Source organism: Diabrotica undecimpunctata, chromosome 7 (genome assembly GCF_040954645.1).
Source record: "Diabrotica undecimpunctata isolate CICGRU chromosome 7, icDiaUnde3, whole genome shotgun sequence".
Lineage (NCBI taxonomy): Eukaryota > Metazoa > Arthropoda > Insecta > Coleoptera > Chrysomelidae > Diabrotica > Diabrotica undecimpunctata.
In genome coordinates, this window is record NC_092809.1 from 99,552,582 (window position 1) to 99,576,735 (window position 24,154).

Here is a 24,154-nt window from a genome sequence, read left to right on the forward strand (position 1 = left end):
ACTGCTACTTATCTTTTTAAGGTAACACACATAATAACTTTTCCATGGATGTTTGGATTTTCATATTGTTCTTTTTAGATGAACTGATGATGCTTTCTGATTAGGAAGCGAAACGTCTTCAATAAATAGATGAAGTAGCCACCTTCTTTGTCTTTTATTTCTCCACTTTGACTGAAAAAACCCACTACTCTTCAAGTGTTCCTTAATTTATATATATATATATATATATATATATATATATATATATATTTTATATTATTTTATTGATTTTAATAAAAATGTTTTTAATTGTTTTAGTTACAATTATTGCACATTCAAGATCACTTATTATGTTTTAGGTACCGCTAGTGTAAGTACGGGTTACCATACTCCAAATATTACTGTTGGTGCTCCACCTGTCCGCCTTACGAAAGATCTTTTACTAATCTCTCAGAAACACAGAGCAGTGGATTCTAGGACGAAGTCTGAAACGTTTGCTAGGTAAGTTTTTTGATGTTGCGCTGTCGCTTTTGAGGCTTGCTCCCTTAGCGATGATCACTAGTCATTTTCCTTTTATTTTTGTTAATATCATTTTCAAATGAAAGTTGTATGTTTATAGCGAGTTTAAGTGGTATGCAATCCTTACTCAACATATAGTTGATAATGTAACTCACGAGATATTAATTAAGAGCATAGGCGCAAAATTTCGGGACAATGCTTTTTAAATGCATTCATTTTTTTCGAATCCTGAGAAAACTTAAATATATTTAAAAATTTAAACGCAGAATGAAAGATTACATTACAGAGAGCCGAAAGTCCCTTAGATTAAACAAAAAGTTTTTCTTTAATGAGATATTTGAAATTAAAAATCACACTTAATTTTCTCTTCTTTTTCACCCCTGTAACTTACTAAAATAAATATTATAGAAGTCTTCAGGGACTTTCGGCCCTCAGTAATAATGTAATATTTTATCTATTTTATTTTATTTTTAGATTTATTTATCTGTTTCCCATTTCTTTATTTTAAAAGAGAAGATTGATTTGATAGTTCGGTCCCCTGTCTATTTTGTAACTATTTTTATGTTTTTCAACTTTACTTTTAGTCTTTGTACCTAAAACTTTGTAATTGCTATTATTTAGATAATACCATTAATACTATGACATTTTCCGACGTTTTCTAGAGTGTTATCTGTCTCTATATATGCAACTATCTTTGTCTATGATGTTCTTATCGACAATGTCTCTACTTATTCTTCCAAACCTTCCACTGTTTCCTTTATTGTTCTGTTTTTCAATCTAACTGTATGTTTAGCTTTGTTATACAAAAATAGAAACGTTATGAAAAATATACAGGACCTTCTTTAACACTGTACCGCATCAAAGATATGTTTTTTTTAACGAATTTTATTTTAATTTTAAAATCCCCTTCACTTCCTCGTTACAAGTATACAAAATGGTATTGGTCCATATATGACTATCATATCTGTTAGGAAATTTCTCATTCAATTCACCTTGGATAAGTACGTTATGATTAGAATACCTTGAGTGCGTCATGGTATTATCCTAGTATCCCAGTTCCTAGAGGAACTGATCTAAAACTTATCAAAACAGCTAAAAAAATATACTATCATAATCGTCTGTGAAGCTCTAAAAATGTTGACTTGGTCCATCATAAACGATGGACCAAGTTCGAAATAAAACTAACACAGCTCAAACATTTTCTCTTCCAATCCCTGAAAATCTAAATGAATAATTCGGTAATGTGAGTAAAAATATAACATCAACTATTTTGCCACAACAAGATCCTATTTCCTATCTCGCCAATTCAAAAAAAGGTCTCGAATTCATTCTTTATAAGACCTGTTGATAAATCTGAATTGATCCAATCATCAAAAGCAAATCTTCCTGTAGTACTGATGGACTATCCATAAAAAATTTCATTAATCTCCCAAAAAATATGTTGGAAATCCTGGTCTCACTAATTAACGATTCCTTTGAAAAAGGTATATTTTCAGAGTGCCTAAACACAGCCATTATTATTCCTCTTCATAAGGGTGGTGAAAAATCGAATGTCTGCAACTATAGAGCTATTGCCTTACTACCGGTCCTATCCAAAATGATTGAGAGACATGTCCTTTCTCGTTGAAAACAACATTTGATCACAAAGTTAGTTCGGCTTTTTATCTAATAAATGTACCAGTGATGCTATGTTTTCTGTACTACATGAGGTCTATCAAGCACTAAACAATAATCTTTACACTGCCACTGTTTTTTGTGACTATGCCATTGCTTTTGGCTGTATAAATCACATTTTGATAAAAAAACTAAATTTCTATGGAATTCGAGGTATTTCTTTGAATTGGTTCCAATCTTACTTGAGGAATAGGAAACAACTAGTTCAAATGATACTAACTGTAGACACAAAAGCATTGTATGTGGAGTACCACAAGGTTCAGTATTGGTTCCTCTGCTTTCGTTATCTTTATAAGTAACATCATTACTAAAACTCGATGGAAAAAATTTTCTTCTTGCTGATACCAGTATTACCTGGAGGAACTCTAATATTGCAACTCTTCATGCAACTATAACTTCTGATCTACTTAAAATAAAAACTTGGTCCGACTCTAATTTACTCTCTTTTAACGTGGATAAGACAGTAGCATTATCCTATAAAGGAGCTTCTTAATAACAGCCAGATCAGTATCGTTGATTCTGTAAAATTTCTTGGTATTTTTATAGACAGCAACCTTAAATGGTCCCTTCATATCGATTTGTTAAGTAAGAAATTAGCCTCACCCTGCTATGCAATAAAATCTGTTTCGAAGGAAATCAATTTAGCATCTTCCAAAATAACATATTTTTCTTTGTTCGAGTCTCATCTTCGATATGGCCTTCCTTTTTGGTATTTTAGTACAGCTACCCAAACTGATGTAAATTTTAAAGTACAAAAAAGAGCTATGCGATATCTTTTTGGCCTCAGTAGAATAACACATTGCAGAAGCTACTTCAAAAATCACGGGATTTTAATTCTACTCTCTTTGTATATATTAGAAACTGTTGGATTAATTCGTAAACACCCACATGTTTTTCCAGCAAGACCTAATCATGACTACTCCACCAGAAAAAATATACAACCATCTCCCTTTGCAACTCAAATCTACAACTTCTTTATAAAATACAGAGTGATGCATTTGAACATACTGAACAAATAATTAATTTGTGTTTTGGCTTACCCTGTATTAGATTTAAAAAGTATTAGCAAAATCAGTTATTATTATAAATTTTGACAATTACTTAAAAAGTATGGCTAAAACAGGTCGTTGCTTTTGTATTTTTCAATTATACAGTTCGTTGAAATTGATACGATTTTCATTAAAATTTGGTTATAACTTTTTAAATAAACGATTTGTATTCTTGTAAGGAGGACGTGACGAAGATTTTAAATTTAAAATAAAATATAGGGTGTTTAAAAAAAAACATCTTTGATGTGGTACAGTGTTATGGAAGACCCTGTATATTTTTAACTTATTTTAAAATGTGAAGCTTACAGCTACCTCTTATTTTTGTAAATAACATTTTTTTGGTATGTCCTATAATAACAATAGATAGACTTTGTCACAAAAGTTGATCACTCTGTATAATATAAAATATTTTGTAGCACTTTCTACTTTTATTTTGTTTCTAGTTTTTATTCGGACATGAATTACGACAAAATACGAAAAAGTTATTTTGATTTTTGTTTATTTAAATACGTTTTTCTCTCCTACTCGTGAATACGATTCAGCGTAATTTGTAGGATGACATGTTATATAAGCTCTAGCTAAGCTAAAAGCTGGAACTGAAATATTGTTGTAAAATATTTAGAATATTAAAAAAAATGCATTTTATAGACCAAGATACATCCTATTTACATACAACTTTCAGATCACCTCTATTGTATTTATTTTTGATTTTGTTTGGATTTGCGTGTGATTGTGTAGTATGATCATGAACCGTGGATTGAGTGGATCTGGAGCTCACGCAGCCTATAATTCCTATAACCCTGTCTCAAGGCAAGATAGCGAACTGCACTCTCTTAGTAGCCATTCTGACGCTCGGACGGAATCTGACAATATGTCAATGACTGATAGTTCAGTGTAAGTATTAAAACGAACGGAATTACAATGGTTTTTGGGAAAACTAAATTAATAAGGGCAAAAGCAAGTTTAAAATTATACGAATTTGTATTAAATGAAATTTATATTAGAAATGCAACAATGAATTATAATGGTTTTCGAAAACACTTTTAAGAAAATCCATCGCTACATAATAAACTGAATTATCTCTCATACTTTCTTCTTAAATAATTTTCTTGTGGTTTGTTTATCACTTAATATTTTTTTTGTTTTTAAATTTTTTTCTTACTGACAATCATGGTTTTGATTTTGTTTTTTGTGTTCAGTGCTATTCCATTCCTTGCAGCCCTTTTTTCTGTCCGCAAGGAGTATTGCATCGTCTGCATATCGGAGATTATTTACTAGTATTCCGTTAATTGATATGCCTTCATTTACTGCCCCTTTAAACATCTCTGCTGAGCACGTATTAAAAAGTAGAGGGGATAGTACACATCCTTGTCATACTCCTCTTCGCATAGATCTCTTAAGATTTTTGTTCTTCTTCAGGTACCATCTCCGCTACGGAGGTTGGCAATCATCATAGCTATTTTAATTTTTGAGACAGTAGCTCTAAAAAGTTGTTTTGAGCTGCATCCAAACCATTCTCTCAGGTTCTTGAGCTATGAAATTCGTCTTCTTCCGATGCTACTTCTCGCCCCGCATCACATGTCCGAGATACTGTAGCTTTCTTTCTTTAATTGTAAGTTCAACTTCCTTCTCTTTACCTATTCTTCTCAGTACTTCATTGTTCGTAACTCTATCTACCCAGGAAACCCTCATAATTCTTCTATAGGTCCACATTTCAAAGGCGTTAAGTCGTCTCATTGTGTCTAGATTTTTGTTGGTCTACTCGTATTATCGATTTTTGATATAAATATCGGTAATAATTTGTAATTGTTCTCACATCCTGATAACCTATTTATGTGTTCCGTAATATGTTTGCCAGCCTTTTGTGTTGTATAGTAAATAATGCCTCTAGTGCCAAAGCCTTTTCTAAATTACAGTTGGTTTCCTGTTATTCTATCGTTTAGTATTTTGTAGACACGTTTATTAATCACTAGCAAGAAGACGTTTACAACAGACATGGTTCATCAAGCTGATCGTTCTATATTCTTCACATTTAATTGCGTTGGGTTTTTTCGTTATTGGGAGTAACTGAGATGAATTGGGTATCGTAGTTTTCATTGAATAATTCTACCGGTATTATCAATGTGATTTTCTGTTAATAGTCTTAATATTTCTGTAGGTATATCAACCGCTTCCATGGATTTATCATTTCTTACAGGTTTTGTATACCGTCCATTGTTATTTCTGTTATCTCGCCTTTTGTGTCTCATTATTTGATGAGGATCTATTAGGTGGATATCAAGTTCTTTTAGGTTTATCCTGGTGTTTTTTGTATATTTATTTCGTTTGTTTATATATTGAAATTTTCCAATCGGCATCCTTTTGTTTACTCGATTTTAGTAAAATGGGCAGATTGATCTTTACATTGAAAAGGGAAGAAAAATATGTGAATTATAGTTCATAATTCAAGCTTATTATATTTTCTAATAACTTTAATTAATCAAAGTAATTATACTGAATGTGGAAACAGAAGACTATTATACTCAAAATTTAACATAATTTAAATATTTACAAATGTTTTAAAATTCCTATAATTCATCTCTATAACTTATTAAACTTGTTAGAATGTCTTAATTAACATCAATATCTGTATAATTTAAATAATTTAACGATTATTTCAATGGTTATTAATATTTGAAACTAATTTAGTAGATTAATAGTTTTATTCAACAATTTAAATCATGCGAAAACTTGATCCAGCTTTTTAGAATTTCTTGACAAATAGAACAAAATAACACATTTGTATTTGATAAATTTACCAAAGTCCATAGTTCTAAGGATCTATATGGGATTAAAAAAAGGGTGAGTTGTCTTGGAACATTTGACGTTGTTTCGATATGGTAATGAAATTCAATTATCTTCTTCTTTAAGTGGCGTCTTTGTTCGAAAGGTTGTTATTCACCAAAGCTATTCGTACCTTCAAGACCGTTGTTCTAATTAGATAGTTATTATTGGTTCTAAGCTATTTTTGCAATAATTAAAAAATAACTTTACAAACTCTCATTTTAAAGGATTTCCTATGCTTTTTTAGAAAAATTGTGTCACTTTTCTCTATAATTTACCTTTATTGTTTAATGAATGTTTGATCTTACGTTGTTTCTATATTGTTTATAAATAAAAATGACGTTTAATCTGCTGCATATTTTGTTATATGTACTACATATTGTTATCACCAAATTTATCAAAAGCAGTTATTAGATACCTGTTCAAAGAGTGTCTTGGGAAAATCTTTACTTCCCTGGTCTAATCAGTTCCTCCAGTACTTCCCGTGAAGTGCACACTGTATTGGCCCAAACCACTGAAAAGTTCTGCGCATATGTAGTCTCCCGCAAAATTAGCTAGACGTCTATGTAGGAAAGTGGGATATCTATGTAGCACTGTCCCAGTCATTAGTAGGACTTTCCCCATGGATCAGTGGAATATCGCTTATCTGAGATTCTCATATATCGTATATTGAGTGTGTGTGGGACAGGACGTGCAATTTAAAGCTGTTTTTAGAGATACTTAGGATAAAAGGTTTAAAAATAGCTGATGAACATCGAGATATTTATGTTCAATGAATTTTACGTAATATTTGTCAGAATATCAACAAACCACAGCAATAAAAAATGACAGACATTACAGGTACGTTCATTAATAGCGGATTCAGTGTACTAAAGTAGAAGGCACAGTTAGAAAGCTCAGTTCTATTTAATTTTCGCAAGCGGATGAAAGTACCTGCATCATGGAGCCGTTGCCAGTATCTGTCGTGAATTTTAAACAGTGTATGACTCTTAGTGTGCAAGTAAAACGTGTGGTGTTAACTGTATTGAACTATCATCTGAACTTAAAAAATGGTGACAGCTTGACTATTACTGTGGAAAAAGTTTCGAAAGTGTGCGGTGTGAGTGTTCGCAAAATTTGTGATATCCGCGAAGAGGCCCAGCAAGGCGAACTGAAACAGGTACAAAAAAGAAAAAAAAAAACAGTTTCCAGTCCAATTCACGTGAGAATACTTACGATGAGGGAGTGAAATCTCGAATAAGGAAAATTTTCCATGATTTTTTTTTTTTTTTGGAAAACATACCACAGTCGATAGCATAATGAACAGAGGGAATGAAGTTGAGGACCTAACAGCTTTTTCAAAAACCGCATTTCGTAGGCTTCTAAATGATATGGGTTTTGAATATGGTAAAAGACGTCGAGATTCGATAATGATGGAAAGAAAATATATCATATCCTGGAGACACAAGTACCTCAGACACATAAAAACATTGAGGAAGTAGGATTGTGTAAACCTTGTTTATACTGATGAGTTTGGACTAACGTCGGTGCTTTAATCAAAAATGAATTGAGGGACACAATGATCAAAAATCCACGAGATGCCTTCATAAAAGGGCTCTCTACTGGACTGAGAGCTCCAACCCAAAGAGGTTCTCGGTTTGTTTTTCTTCATGCTGGAAGCGAAACTGGTTTTGTGGCATGGGCCGAATTAACTTTCTTGGCCAAGAAGGGAACCGCAGATTACCACGACGAAATGGACGGCGATCTATATGAAGAATGTTTTGGGAAGACGTTAATTCCAAACTTGCTGAAAGACAAAGAGAACGTTGTCGTTTTGGATTACGCGTCATACCACTCCAATTTGATTTCCCGAAAAAATTGTGGAACAAAAGGCAAATCAAGGATTGTATAACCGAAAAGAACATTTTCTTCGAAGAAGATTACCTAAAAAGTGAATTACTGGATACTGCGGCCGCATTTAGAGACGAGTACGACAAGTACGAAATTGAAACAATTGCGGAAAAATATGGCGCTAAGATTTTGAGACTGCCGCTTTACCATTGCGAACTGAAACCGATTGAGATGGTGTGGAGTCAAGTGAAAAGGTAGGTGGCTTTAAACAACGTCGATTTTAAAGAAAAAATGGTAGAACTGTTGATAAAAGAAAGAAAAGCAGTGGAATAATTATGTGAATCTCGTCAAGAAAGTAGAAGAAAAAATTTTTGCGGTGGCCAATTTGCAGGAAGATATTGAACCGGTGATAATTAATATAGGCGATGATTCAGAGGATGAGGACGATTTAGATATGGAGATTATTATTAATTAACGAGAAATATTTCAGATTTAATGCTCATTTGTTTTTTTAGTCCTGTACGTACAGTACATTTCAGTTATGATCTTTTTGTATATATATATATATATATATATATATATATATATATATATAACTTAGAAAGATTAATTGTATGCGGAAACGTAGAAGGACGTAGAGGCAGAGGACGCTCACCTATCCGATGGTCAGATCAAGTACAGAAAGCCACTGGAGAGACGTTTTCCGAGTCCATGAGAGCAGCCCAAAATCGCAAGAGATGGAGAGAATTGACAGCCCGCATTGTAGGAAATCACGATCCTCAGCAATGAGGAAACGACAAGAGATATATATATATATATATATATATATATATATATATATATATATATATATATATATATATATATTTTGTCGTATAGAGTAAACTACTTGCATTTTTTTTGTATATATTAATTAACAATTTTATGTATACAGGCATTTTTTATAAAATTATTTTTTTTTGTTTATTCTCTTATTTAACTCAATAAAATTATTGAGTAAAGATTTTTGAAACGAGGCGCGTACGGTCCTGATTTCTAAGTCTATCGCCATACCACACACCTACCGCTGCATTTTGACTGTGGCTTCTACTATAGTATCTTCTGAAACTGTTCTAAGGTGTCCTATTTCTAGTACACTCTTAAACGTATAAAGAAAAATCATTTATAGCGCCATTTGATCTGCATACTCTAGCATTCTAGCCGTATATTTTAGTACTAGATTAGAAAGTTTTCATATGATTTAATTAATAATATTAATATTATATTATTATTATTATAAGATAATAATAATAATATAGAAATAAGATTTTACGTAAAAGTGGTCTAACTTAACAACCAATACTACTTTGGAAGGTATGTCGCATGTATGAATTATTGTATGAAATATGCTTCTAATTTGCCGTTTACAGTATTTAAGTTTATGAAGACCCTTTAATTTTTTCTTGCATGTTTTATTTTACATTTTATTTAGCATGATTTCTTATGAATGCATTGTTTTAATTTTTCATTAAAATGCATTGCTAGTTTCTACATAAAAAATTAGATATTTACAAAAAATAAGATTATATATATATATATATATATATATATATATATATATATATATATATATATATATATATATTCATATATGATTAAAAATTACCTTAAACAAAATTTGGTCTTACAAAATTTCATGAAACTGTAAGATCCAAAATTACTGAAAACATTTATTTGTCTGCAGTGCGTTTTCATAGCAAGAACTAGTGTCAAACTAGTTTTTGTTCATGTTTTAATGCAAAATATTTTTGCGAAATTACCGTCATTTTTAACTTGCAAACATTAAGAATTACTTTTAAACTAAAATGAAATATTTTTTCATGTTGAAAAAACTAACATTTTTACACGAACTAAAGAAAAATTATTTTTTTTTATTTTCATCATTTCTCATCATCATCATTTCTCTCTGTATATTTTTAAAAGATAAATATATGGCCTACAATTTTATGTAAAGAAGTTTATTTACCATAAACCAACACGTACATATAAATTAATAAAAGTTATAATGTATATTTTAATTCTGAAAAATTATTTAATTATTTTTTTTTCAAATCAGTGACGGTAGGTCATCTAGACGGAAAGAAGTATTAGAAGCTAGAAAAATAAGAGAATTGGCAGCCAGAAATAAAGAAACACACATGCAGCAAGTTTTCATACCACGAACACAAAGAGTAGATACAAGACAATGCCGTGCTATGGATATAAACACTTTTGCAGCTATCCTAATTGAAAAATTGGGACCAATTAAGCGAGATCAGGATCAACAGGAACTGCTAGAGAAGAAATTAAAAGAGGTGAGTAAAATTAAGTTTAAAAATAAAGACACAATATTGCCTATATGAAAATATCTATAATTCATCATAAATGACGCTTTCTTAAACTTTAGGTCACCCATGTCTGAGATGTTTTCTATAGATGTTTAAAATCTTTGTGTTTAAGTGTTTAACACTGAAGTCATTTAAATATATTAAATAATATTGGCCCAAATGTTTTTTTTTTCAATGGGATATGGAATAATAATAAGTATTGATTGAATACGAAATAATTACTTATTCACTATGTTTTAGAATGAATGTATGAGTTCAAAAAGTGATATTCAATCCGCCATTCGGGAATTGGAAATGGGAGATGATAATGATCCAGAAGATATTCTTGATCAACATCTTTCAAGAGTTCTTTCTGATCGTAATTCTTGCAAATCACCTGGTATGGCTAGTCCTAGGCAATTTTCACCACCGCGAACAAGGTAAGCTCGGCGTGTCAAAACTTATAACAAAATTATCAAATTATAGCATAAATCGACACTTGAAACAAAAAACATTGTAACTCACTTGCTTAAAAAAGAGCGATTTAAAAAATTTCCACATTTTATTTTTTTACTTCGTCTTAATATTTTTGTAGTTTTCTTAATCCATATTTTATAACTTTTCTTCGGCTTTTCACTTTCACGTATCGCATTATTGTTACAGGTACTGATTTAGGTCGAATTACAATATTAAGTTTTTCAAGAATTTTAGGTGAATATCATTGTAAGTGGTTTATACAATGATATTTCAACAAAGTATATTTTTTTGATAGGTGCATATACATGGTAACTAATGAGTATATATCAAAATAAAGAGATTATTATTAGTTTTTTTATTGATTTTACCTTAACGGTATTTTTATTACTCAAACTAAGAATTCACATCATACATATTAACAAGAAGTAAATAAACTAAAATCTGTTTTTAATGTAATTAATTTATTACAAAATGAGCATTTACAAATTAAAACAGTTTATGATATTTACATAATAATAACCTTCCGCAGATCCAATATCAAAGATAGTAAAATTATACACTTTAAACTTCCTTTTATAATAAAACAATGATATCTCTGATTGGGGTGAAGTTTATATTTTTTGCAAATCAAAGCAGGCAGTTACAACTGCTGCTGTTTTCTTAGAAACCTCTTTATCACGATTTTTGGCTTCACGTGCAACACATTTGTTTGCTATCTCTCTCTCTCTCTCTCTCTCTCTCTCTCTCTCTCTCTCTCATCAATCCTGGCACCCGGAGGGAGTGTAGTGGACATTTTGATTGTCTGGCTCCAAAGATCTCTGTCTCTGGTCATTTCTTTTAACTCATGCATAGGTCTTTTGCATATGCCTGTAATTTGATTGATCCATCTTGTTGGAGATCTTCCTCGTGGCCTTCTACCTTTTCTTGGGTAATAAGTCTTTCCATATTTTCTGTGTCTGCTCTTATAACATTCCAAAAGTATTTTAATTGTTGAAGATAAACTTTGCTGGATAGCCGTTTGCTGACTTTTAGCTCATTTAAAATTTAATATATATCCTGTGGTCGGTCCACGGAACTCGTAATATTCTTCTTCAACAGAACATTTCGGTGGCATCTATCTTTCTTCTTTCCGCTTGTCGTAGGGTCTTAGATTCACATTCTTATGTTTGCAATCTTCTTCTTCTTCAAGTGCCATCTTCGTTCCGAAGGTTGGCGATCATCAGGGCTATACGTATTTTCGAAACTGCTGACCGAAACAATTCGTTGCTGCTACAGCTATACCATTCCCGTAGATTCTTTAGCCAGGAGTTTCGTCTTCTTCCTATGGACCTTTTTTCTGCTATTTTCCCTTGCATAATTATTCGAAGCAGTTCATATCTTTCGCCTCTTGTAATGTGTCCCAAGTATTGCAGTTTTCGTTTTTTGATCGTAAATATGACTTCCTTTTCTTTATTCATTCTTCTCAAGACCTCGACATTTGTGACTCTCTCGGTCCATGATATTCTCAGGATTCTGCGATACATCCACAGTTCAAATGCCTCTAATTTTTTGGTATCAATCTTTTTCAACGTCCATGACTCCATTCCGTAGAACAGCACAGAAAGTACGTAACATCTCATCAGGCGAAGTTTCATTTCAAGGCTCAAATCTCTTCCGCAGAACACTCTCTTCATTTTAGTGAATATGGATCTGGCTTTTTCTATTCTTATTTTGATTTCTGCTGAGCTATCGTTGTCTTCATTTATAAAAGTGCCTAAATATTTGTATTTGCTAACTTGATCGATAATTTCATTGTGTAAATATAAATTTTGGACATTTTGTGTTGATTTCGATATTACCATAAATTTAGTTTTCTTTATGTTCAAAGATAGTCCATATTCTTCGCTGCAGTCTGCTATCTTATTCACCAATGTCTGTAGCTCTTCAAGTGTTTCTGCGATCAGAACGGTGTCGTCGGCAAATCTCAGATTGTTTAATCTAACACCATTTATTTTAATACCTACGGATTGCTCAGAGAGTGTTCTATTCATTACGTCTTCGGAATAGAGATTAAACAGGGTTGGTGACAGTATACACCCTTGTCTCACACCTCGCTTTATTTCGATTTCTTCAGTGGTATTATTCTCTACTCTCACTACTGCTTTCTGATTGTAGTACATATTTGCTATTAGTCGGATGTCTCGTTTATCTAAATTCTTTTCTGTCAGGAGTCTGATTAGGTGATCATGCCGCACTTTATCAAAGGCCTTGTTGTAATCTATGAAACACATGAATACATCTTGATTTATGTCAAGACATCTTTGAGACATAACGTTCAGTGCAAACAACGCCTCTCTTGTTCCAAGTCCATTTCGGAATCCAAACTGGGTATTATTGATGTCCATTTCCAGTGTTCTGTGTACTCTAGAGTGTATAATTTTCAGAAATATTTTCAGTACATGGCTGAATATGTAAAGCATATTCCTTTTCTATTTGGTCTTTCTCTGCTTTAGTGTCATGTAGACTACAAGTGAGACACTGAGTTTCTTTCTGTGCAAAAAGCCGATATTAAACAGTATTGAATATATGTGCTTTTGGTGGCTGGCTTATCACATGGGTGATTCTCTAACATCTATTCATTATACAGTGAATATAATTTGGGAAGTGTAAAAGACTTATCAAAATACATCTTCGTTGTTTTTTTTCTTGCGTAGTGGTATTCTTTTGCTGGAATAGAGTATGCGCACGAATGGAATCCAACATTTGCTCTGTTTGCTCTGTATAAATCCTTCACCTTCCTGACTATCAATTTTTTTTAATAGCGTAGTTAACCACATATCTGTTATGGTAAAAGTGTCCAAAAATGTTTTTGTACAAACTTGAGTCAGTGTTCTGTTAACTGCAAATTATATTCACATGTTCAGTTTCTTCTGGACTCTTTTAACTTTGCAACCGTTCTCTCCTGTCTGGGAACATATCTACATAAATATTTGCTCTGCTTGTCATGATCAGCCATTTCGTAAAAATTATTAAATAAATTGACTCTATCATTTTCAGATATTTTTGATTTACATTCTCTGTTACATTTTATCGTTACATCCAGGTCCCAATTCTCTCATTTTCGTTAATTTTTCAGTTTTACTAGTATATTCTTGGCCAGAGTTCCACAATTTCTTCATTTTACAAAAACGTTGGATCCCTTTGTCTCTTCTTTCCCAGATTTTTCTTCTTTGGGTATTATTTTTTCTTAACAGACGTATTTAATCGATGAACTTTTACCTTTGGTGTATGTAGAAGTTTCCGCTGTCGATGTATCTTGAGTATATAATACACTGTGAACATACCATACAATGTGATACCATATTTTTATCAGTAGAAGTTAGTTCGGTCGTAAATGTAGGTGTTATTATTTTTGTTTGAAATTCTAAACTAGTATTTTCACGCGAGTTTTTAAGACATGCTCACTATGCTCAGCAGTTAATAAACTACATTCGTTTTACATATTCCCATCCATCAACAAACGCACGTGAAAGCGAAAACAGGTATATTATATGATTTTTAAAAATATTTACTTTTGAAACTATTAGTGTAAGAATTTCTTGAAATTTAATCACTGTGAGCAAAATTTAATGTTCCATTGAAGGAAAATGTGCTAAAATAAAATATTCATTAACTGAGAGATACATAACAAAGTAAACATTTTGAATAAAAAAGCAACACGCTACAATTTGAATTTAAACAGACTGGCAAGTTTGGATCTGTAACATGAGAATCCGTCTGCCTTAAGGTAATAAATTATATTTAATAGCCTCTTGACGAATGAGAGGGCGAATATCAACACGTGCTCATGTTTACAGATGGGAATTTGCTAAATGAATAAACTTTTAAAAAAGAATTTACTTCTTGTTTGTCATCTTCCTGATTAGAAGATCCTGGTAAATTGATTTGAATGTTTTTTATAGTAATGTTCCACTACCTTGCTTTCTTGTATCACAACTTACTATGAAGTTTTGAAAAATTTTCGAGAAAAACATTGTATACAATTTTACAATGTTTTTATAAAAAATATTCATCAATAATAAAATTTTTCAAAATTGTAACATTGGTTATGTTTTTTTCCACCAAGTGATTCAAAATTTGCACTTAAAATAAGGTAATTTTGTTGAATAACTTTATATTTACGTAAGGTAGGAATAAAGTTATTAGACCAAAATAAAGGTTATCCTTTATAGATGTTATTTAATCCATAGTTAAAAACATTGTAAGTAGAGTTACAACGTTATTCTTATCAGGTGTCGAAATGTGATTTTCATTCAAATTTTTCATTTATATTTTTACGAAATTATTTTATAATAATTATGTAGGTATATATATATATATATATATATATATATATATATATATATATATATATATATATATATATACATATATAAGAGTAATTCTAATATTGTTTCGTAAACTATACATAAAATGATGCCCAATAAAAGTTGTTGACTAAAAATATCATTTTTAGACTTGTTCAAAATTCGTATCCTCGTTCAAGAAGGAAAGAGAAGGAAGGTTCCATATACAGTGTAGATTCAGGAAATGTCCACGATTTCACTGATAGTTCGGAACATAAAATGACGATGGTAAAATCGAAGAGTATGCCAGAATATGCCGATGATAGATTTGTAAGAGCACCGTCAGGAAGAAGGTGGGTACTTTTTATTTATACTTAATTTATATTGAATGCAAAATGTTTCTATTCAATGTCTTGGTATATTTATGTGAAGATTCTTTAAGATTATATCAAAAAGGTTGATGATTCGTCTGGGTTATCAATATACTCTGCGTTGACAATACTTCTAATAATCATATCTCTAATTTTTTTACAATAGGACACAAACACATATGTGTTTCTTCTCCCTGTGTATTTACATATTCGAAAAATTGTATATTTCTATTCTGAAGATAACATAAACTACATTTAAAACTGTTTTTCTACACTTCTTTGGACCGAAGGATAGAAAATCATATATTTCTAAAACTACCTCACAAAAAGAGGTTTCATTCTCTACATTCCAGGAAAAATTTATTATATTCATATACTTCTTATCATTCCTCGTATCTTAGAAACATTTCTAAAATCGTTTTTAAATTAATTTAAGTCTTTTTCCTAAAGAGCTAAATCTTTAAAGTTACTCTAGGAAGATGAAATTATTCCTAATTATAATACCTAATCTAAGGCGATCCTTTCCCCGGCTAATGATTTTATCTTATGAATACAATGTATATACTCCCAATAATACTCCCTTTTAAATTTGTATATAAGTGTGGGTGAACAGTACTCTTTAATGTATCACTTAAAAACCCACATAAACCAAACTCCAAATCCACTTTCTTAAATATGACATTGGTTGGATTAAAAAGTAATTAGGTCGTAGTTTTTCATATTTTTTGAAAAAAATCACATATAAAATCTTTGTTTAAAAGGGTTTTTTCTTTTGTAGGATGCCCAAGAAACCTCAATCAGAACTCGCCGATAGCGGTGTCTCGGTTGTGTCAGATGCGGCTCCAATGCCTATAAAAGAGAACCGCGTACTAAACTGGCTGCTTGAGTCTGATAAGAGTGGTCGAGGAACTAGTCACACTCACAGTGAAATGTCTATGAAACACCGTAGCCATAGGACTAGCAGCGCCACCTCCCCGAGTGCGGGACGAAGACGGAAAGGATTCGGTTCAAGATCCAGTTCGTTGGAGAGAAGTAGCGGAAGCGGAATTTTGCCTGCGCAGCCCTTTATTGCCGATCCCAACATGCCCCCTATGCCCGTTCCTAACACTGCTTTGCAACTGGAAGAAGCGAGGAGACGATTGTTGGAAGAGGATATTAGAAATAGACCCAAACAGAGGTAAATATAAAACAACTAAGAATTTTTGTACTTGTTGACTATATTTTTTTCAAATATTTTAAAATAAATTTTGTGAAAATAGATGTTTAGAATAATATTTCATTATAGATATATACTCTACTGAATATTAAAATAAAAGATGATATACCGTAAATGAAGTTTCTGATGGCTTTCTTTATATGCCTGTTTATAAAGTTGTCTGTATGTTTGGCGAAAGGTAAACTTTCTTGGCGTATAGTTAATAATCTTGGAGCTAAAGTTCCCCAAACTACTGATATAGTCTTAGACCCTAGTGAGTTGAATAAATATTTCTGCTCGGTAGGTCCAGAACTAGCTGGAAAAATGAATTCTTCTGATCCAATGCATTTTTTAAATGGGTTAAACATTGCAGATTCCTTTTATTTTCTTCCTACTAACTCGGCTGAAATAAAAAATATACAAAGAATTAAAAATCCTATGGTTGCAGGCTGGGATGATATCTCATCTAAACTTTTATCCTATCTTCCTGATAATGTTAAGAGAGTTTAAGCGGAAGCAATTAACACGTCTTTTGCAACATGTCACAGTGATTGTTTAAAATTTGCTAGTTATTCCTCTGTATAAAAGTGGTGACCACGATTTACCTGCTATCTCTATGTTACCGTAACTTTCGAAAGTTGTAGAAAAATTGGTAAAAATCCGAATGATGACTTTCTTACAAAAACACAATTACTTTCTTCCTTCCAGTTCGGTTTCCAGACATTAAAAAGTACATATGATGCTACCTTCGAACTCATTGAAAAACTATACTTGGATTTAAATAAACATTATGTTGCCGCTGTGGTTTTCTGTGATTTATCTAAAGCCTTTGACTGTGCCAATCACAAAATACTTCTTAATGAACTGGAAAGATATAATTTTAGAGGCACTGCTCTAAAGTGGTTCAGCTCTTACTTGGAAGACAGATGCCAGTCTGTACCATTTAATGAGCGCTACTCTAATAATATTTTTATTAGTTGTGGCGTACCTCAAGGCTCTGTCTTGTGTCCTATCTTTTTCTTGATATATTTTAATGACATAATTAACCTCGACATTAATGGCCGGTTTACTATATTTGCAGATGACACCACAATTTTATGGAAAAACAAGAACTCTGAGGTACTGAATAAGATTTATTAGTATTGATCCGCTAAAAATCTTTAGAGTGATGCAAAGCTAATCATGTGGCATTTATTTTTATAAAAACCCAATTACTTTCTTTAGATCATTCTTGGGTTTTATAAAAACTCAAGAATGATCTAAAAAACATTACTCTGGGCAATCAAAGCATTTGTTCTGACATCGGAAATAAATTTATAGGTCTCTATATTGATAATAAACTTAAATTTGAGCAACACACTGTATATTTAAGCAAGAAGATATCATCGGGTTGCTCTGCTGTCAAATCACTTGCACACCACATGGATTTCAAGATTGCTAAAAGTGTTTATGTGGCCTTGATTGAATCTAAGTTGAGATACGGTATTGCCTTTTGGGGTAACTATTCTCTTCATCATTTCAGCAGACTTTTTATGTTATACGAGTAAATTTCGAAAAGAAAATTTGTTAGGAATATTGAATTATGCTGGGAAAGAAAATATATGTAATATGTGAAGCAGTTAATACAGAAGAAGAAATGATAGGAAACCTGTGCATGGAGTTACAAGAATGATTATATAATTATAAATAGATTATTAGTAACATTATAGGTGAGAGTTACTATTAAATAAGAATTACCAAAGTAATAATGAATAGAAAAAAATAGAAAAAAGGAAAAAAATAATAAAGGCTAGGCATCTAATCAGCTGTTTAAGATATCTAAGAAAAAAACATTGTTGTAGAGACAGGAATAACTAAAGAAGAATCAACAAGAATCTGTGAAATAAATCATAGTCAACAATCAATGTTATACTATTATGTTTCAAAAACTGCCATAATTTAATTTTTTAAATCTTTTTCAGGTCGCCTTCAAGTAGATTTTTCTCAGAAATGTCCCATAGCAGTCAATCGACGCTGAGAAAGTCTATGCGAGGTTCTCGACAAGTCACTCTAGGTCAAGTTGGATCTGATGAAGTGACGACCGTTGTGTTCACTTTTTGCGATGAGCAATTTCCTTATAGAACTAAGATACCCGGCACTCAGATTACCTTAAGGCAGTTCAAAGAGTATCTTCCCAAAAAGGGAAATTATAGGTAAGGGAACATTTTTATTAATAAACAAATTTTATATAAAGATTCGGCATTTATTTTAACGTGTGTATGTCAATTAATACTAAAAAACAAAATTTTTAATTCTACTAACTCACAAAGAGACCTTTCTTTCTTTCTTCTTTACTATAACAAAGGTGTGCTCAAGCAAGCATCTGACGTGACCTATAATATATTTAAGCTGGCCCACCGTTAGCATCAGAATGCCTGGTCAAATTTCCTAAAACGACACGGGCTCCGCTTTCGCCGGTAAAAATTTAATTCAAACGCAATTTTTTTCGACATTGGATCTTAAGCAGGCTATATAAATAAACATTTAGATTATGGTTATTATCGATCGAAATTCTAAAACGCAATTTTTGAAGTCTTTATTAAATAAATATCTTATTGCAATTTTTATGATATACAGAGTGGACAAAAAAATGCTACAATATTTCCTGAAGAAAATATTTGACCCACGGAGTGTTGTGACGCGGTAGTGGAAAACACTAACCGTAACGACAATTTTCTCAACAATATTGTCTTTATGGATGAATTAACGTTTTCAATACTAAATTACCGTTTTATGACGTTATTGGCATCGAGAAAATTTACATTGTTTTTTTGAAGTGCGAATGCAGTATACCCATTTAGTTTGATATAAAGACACATGTGTGTCTTCATAGAATATACCAGGAACCTGATGTCGTAAAACATATTAAGATAGGACGTCTGAGGTGGATAGGGCATGTAATGCGGATGGAACAAAATGACCCAGCTACAAAAACGCTCCTTGATAGACCCATTGGCCAGAGAATAAGAGGAAGACCCAGAACAAGGTTCCTTGATAACATCGATGAAGACATGAGAAATATGGGAATACGTGCTTGGCGGAGAAAGGCGATGGTTAGGGACGACTGGAGACAAATTCTTGAGGAGGCTAGGACCCACGCAGGGTTGTAAAGCCAGAATGATGATGAGCTTCATCTCCAAACAGTACATTATCGAAGAAATCTCTCTGTTGACTAATTTTATCTAAGGCCTATTTACAAAATACGATTCTCTTTTATCTTCCTATTCTTGGTAAGTTAGTTCTTTTCCTATGGAAATACTCAGTATACTTGTATGTGGATTTTTTGTAACTGCCAGCAACACATTTATTTTCTCTGTCACAGGACTTTTTGTTCGTTCGTGTTTTTCATACATAACTGAACCAGTGCAGTTAAAACGATCCTTCAACCTTTCAAAGCTTGCTGTTGTAGGTTGTCGTCTCTCAGGAAACCGTTTATAATAAATTCTTACTGCTAATAACGCATTTTTATTGGATTACTGCAATATCCAGATCATATCTACTATTTCATCAATAGTAAAATTCATCTTAACTATTTAGTAAGTTTACACACCAACAATTATGGTGAACTGTCAGTTTTAGACAATTCAGTCATGGCTTACTTAAAATTTGTAAAAATTTAGACATCTAATTAATAATTTGCTTTGAAAAATGAAAATATCTCAAAAACTAATAAATTTCAACATAGGAAACATTAAATAAAAATTGTCGAAATGACATAAAATACAGGATGTTCTATTTAAAATTACTGACAAAATAATATACTTGCGTTTTAACTTTATTCGATGTAAAGAAAAATAACAATATAAATAATTTTTGAAAATTTTGACAACCAATAAAAAAATATGTCAGCAAGAGATCATTGTTATTGTGCTTCTTTTTAATTATACATGGAGCTGGATTTGTTATTATTTTCGTAGAAAATTGGTTATAACTTTGTAAATACCCTGTATAATATAACAAAACTTTATATTGTGATGGGAAAGTGAAGAAGATTTCGAATATAAATAAAATACAGGGTGTTCTATTAAAAAAAAACATAAGTTTGGTCTGCCACTATGTTCTCGAGCATGCTGTAAAATTCTGTAAAACTCTAAAGTTGCCTACAATTTTTATTATGGATCTACTGAGAGCTTTATCACACTAATCAATTACCATCACCATCAATGTAGTATATTGTGCTGTAACATAATTATTTGTTGGACTATACTGGAGATGTTTAAGCACCTTTTTAATCAGTCACAATCTAGAACCATGTATTTGTTCTGCCCCGTCTTTTCTACCTACTGTTTCTATTAAGTTTTGGTAGCATATGGAACAAAGTTGAAATAAAGAACTTTTGAAAATATTCATATACAAAAAATTCAGTAGAAGATATTATAAAAATGTCTGATCTGATCAAAAACTGATCTATATTCTTGTTTTAGGTATTTCTTCAAAACTATATGTGAAGAACTTGGCAACCAAGTTATCCAAGAGGAAGTCAGTAATGATGCAGAGGTACTTCCATTATGGGAAGGTAAAATAATGGCCCAAGTGAAGCCAATCGACTGAGTTTTTACGTTATTTTCTAACGGTTACTAAAAAAACTATTTACGAGTAATAAAACCTTTTTTTAACCCTCTATTTACTTATACGGATTTTTTAAAATCTTTTTGCAAATAATTTATTTTTCTTTGTTGTTGAATGTTTTGATTTTTTTATTTAAAAGACAAAATTTTGTATTATATATTCATGAATATGCCACGTTAGTGTAACATCACGTCATCTTTTAAACAAAATTGGTCTTTATATAAAATTGTACGCTTATATTTTAAACTATTTTTATACATTTATTTGACATACTATATTGCAATATTATTTTTTTAAAGAAAAATAAATATTCTGTTAGTAAAAAATGTTCGTTATTTTAAACTAACGAATTAAGTTTCGTCTTTTTGGCGAAATTCTGAATAGAGATATTTAACTTACCTTTCATTATTTTCTCATGAACTTGCAAAATCATTTTTATCAATTGTTATTTAATGCTGGAAAGTAATATTAACTTTTGAACATCTTCATTCTTTTTAGTAGGCATACGACCTGTTCAATCTTCAGTAACGTCTAAACAGTCATACCAGGTCAGGTGACAACACGCATCCTTGTCTAACACCTCTCTCGGTCTTGAATTGGTTTGAGAACTTCTGATCTAGTCGTACTGTTGCTATAATGGACTGGTACAGATTTTTAATAAGTGTCACCAGGTGCATTGGTGTGCCCATTTCTACTAAAATGGAACACAGATTTATCCAGCTTACACAATCAAATGCCTTTTGGTAGTCAACGAAGAAGCATATAATCAAAGGTACTTGAAATTCTCTAGACTTTTCAATGAGTTGTCTCAGGTTCAGGATTTCTTCCTGTGTTTCTTTACCATTTACAAACCCCGCTTGTTCCTGAGGTATTTGGTAATCTAGATAGGTTTTTAATCTGGTTTTGATGAGATGATGATATAGCTAATATCTGCTAAATGGATGCTAGACTATAAAAAGAAGATCTATATATATCGAGGAATTTGCAACGCAGCTTGTACTACTTAGTTTAATTATCGGGGTGTTTGGGAATCAGAAAGGTCTGAAAAATGCAGCTAAGGTCTGCAGTACTCCAAGAAGAACTACCTTCTTATTTTTATGTAGACATGACTATTTGCCTCCTTTCAATGTGCCTCCAGCAAGTTGTCGTTCCATCGTTTCTGTGGTCTTCCTACTGATCGTCTTCCTATTGGGGAACCTTCTCCTGCTATCTTTACTTCTCTATAAGTAGTAAATGTCTTTGATATTCTCCACCTTGCATCTACGTCGTATATCTGTACTTCTAGCTCTGTCCCATAGTCTTACCATCGATTTTTCAAGGGTTTTCATCTCTGCTATTTCTAGCATTCTTTTTGTTCTCTCTACAATTGCCTGTATTGCGGAATTTGTAACGTAAGGGTTATTTTAGATCTTTAGCTGATTGTAGACCTTCTTATATAATTTAGTTTTTTTAAAGATCGATTTGACGTCATCTTGCGCCAGGATTTTGCCAGAAACTTTGACCGATGCTGATCGATTCTGTGGTATACTTTTTGGAAGTATAGATCGTTTAATGTCACTTGTAGGATATGCGTTATGTCAAAACTAGCTTTATTGATTTTTCAACTTTTCTCTGTAATATTTTACTTAGCTTATCTATTTTTTTCCTTGTAAGAATGACGTTATTGCAATATACTGTCACAAATAAATTCACAAACACAATTTTAATAAATAAATCTTTACTGAAATTTGAATTTCATAGTGACGTTACTCAAAAACGGCGTATTACGTAATTCAAGCGTGTCGAAATAGCACTAAGCTACAATGGGAATATTTAAAATTAAATTGTGTAATTTTTATATAAAATTTTCCTTGCTGATAAATAATTTCTTAAGAGGTTTCATACGATATATCGCTTTGTTTAATATCGTATTTGAATACTGCTGGTGTATAGTGCAATTTACATTACATTACAGTGGAATTGCCATTTTTAAGTCAAAGGGGATTGTTAAAAGAAAACTTTTTTTAAACAATCACAAACATTATTTAATATTATACAATATGGACTTTATACCCGCAAAAATTGGACAAAAAAATGCACTTTTCTCTTTATCAATTAGCTTATATTTGTCAAAATCTTTGAAGTACAAGTTTGTTTTACATTAATTGAACTGCGTCTTACTATCACAGGTACCTATAATTTAATTATTGGATATTATTTGTTTCTTTGTTATTATTATTTAAAGCAGTTACTGTCATTTAGGTATGTGATATTATTTATATACGTATATGAAAAAAAATATCTTGTATACCAGTTTTTGTACAGAATTTTGATCTCACGTATTTGTAAAAAGCTTTAGGACCTCTGGAACTAACTCTGTTTTCATAGTTACTTCTCGACAATCTTAACTCTTTTGTCAGTAAATTGAAAAATTGTCTGTGAATACGTATGTTATCCTCAGACGGATTTTAGCTTACTCTTTTCCATAAAATGGTTTTTTCTCACTGCGATCAGTCGATTATCGATCCAAGGGCTTCTGGGATTAGCCCTAAGGGTGTACCTTGAAGAACATGTATCTATTCTTTTATATATAATTTCTTTATATTTATTCCAAGAATCGTTACATGCATAACCAGCTAAATCCGGCCAAATTACTGATCTAATTTAATATTTTACTAAATTCATTGACTATTTTTTCAATTATTGCACCAGCAATGATCAATTTGAGTTTGTGTATGAATAACTACCTGATCCAAAATACCTATTGGTAAAAGATAATGAATTTCACCAATAAGTTCTTTCTTATTGGTGATTATGGCAAATGATGAAGTAAAAATTTTATTTTCAAAGTAAACAATAATCTTCAAAGTGAACAATTTGAATGAACTATCTTTAAAGCCCTTGTTTGTTGTGTTATTTGAGTTGACATCGATTAATTGCTATAGTTTTTGTACTCACGTACAAAAACGAATCTATTCAG

General features: G+C 31.6%; 1 protein-coding gene across 2 annotated transcripts in view; it reads left to right on the top strand.

Moving 5' to 3' along the window:
- Axn (protein axin) overlaps positions 1–23,086 on the top strand; it is a 133,332-nt gene extending 110,246 nt beyond the window's left edge. Inside the window, exons 7-14 of one of the 2 annotated variants that reach the window (XM_072537861.1) lie at positions 339–480; positions 3,960–4,115; positions 9,970–10,207; positions 10,481–10,659; positions 15,192–15,374; positions 16,171–16,569; positions 18,549–18,779; positions 21,051–23,086. In XM_072537861.1, the coding sequence (XP_072393962.1) occupies positions 339–480; positions 3,960–4,115; positions 9,970–10,207; positions 10,481–10,659; positions 15,192–15,374; positions 16,171–16,569; positions 18,549–18,779; positions 21,051–21,177 (1,655 nt within the window). In that variant the 3' untranslated portion in view covers positions 21,178–23,086. The remainder of the gene's footprint in view (positions 1–338; positions 481–3,959; positions 4,116–9,969; positions 10,208–10,480; positions 10,660–15,191; positions 15,375–16,170; positions 16,570–18,548; positions 18,780–21,050) is intronic. The other variant, XM_072537862.1, reaches the window with a different exon arrangement.
- Positions 23,087–24,154: the final 1,068 nt, after the last annotated feature.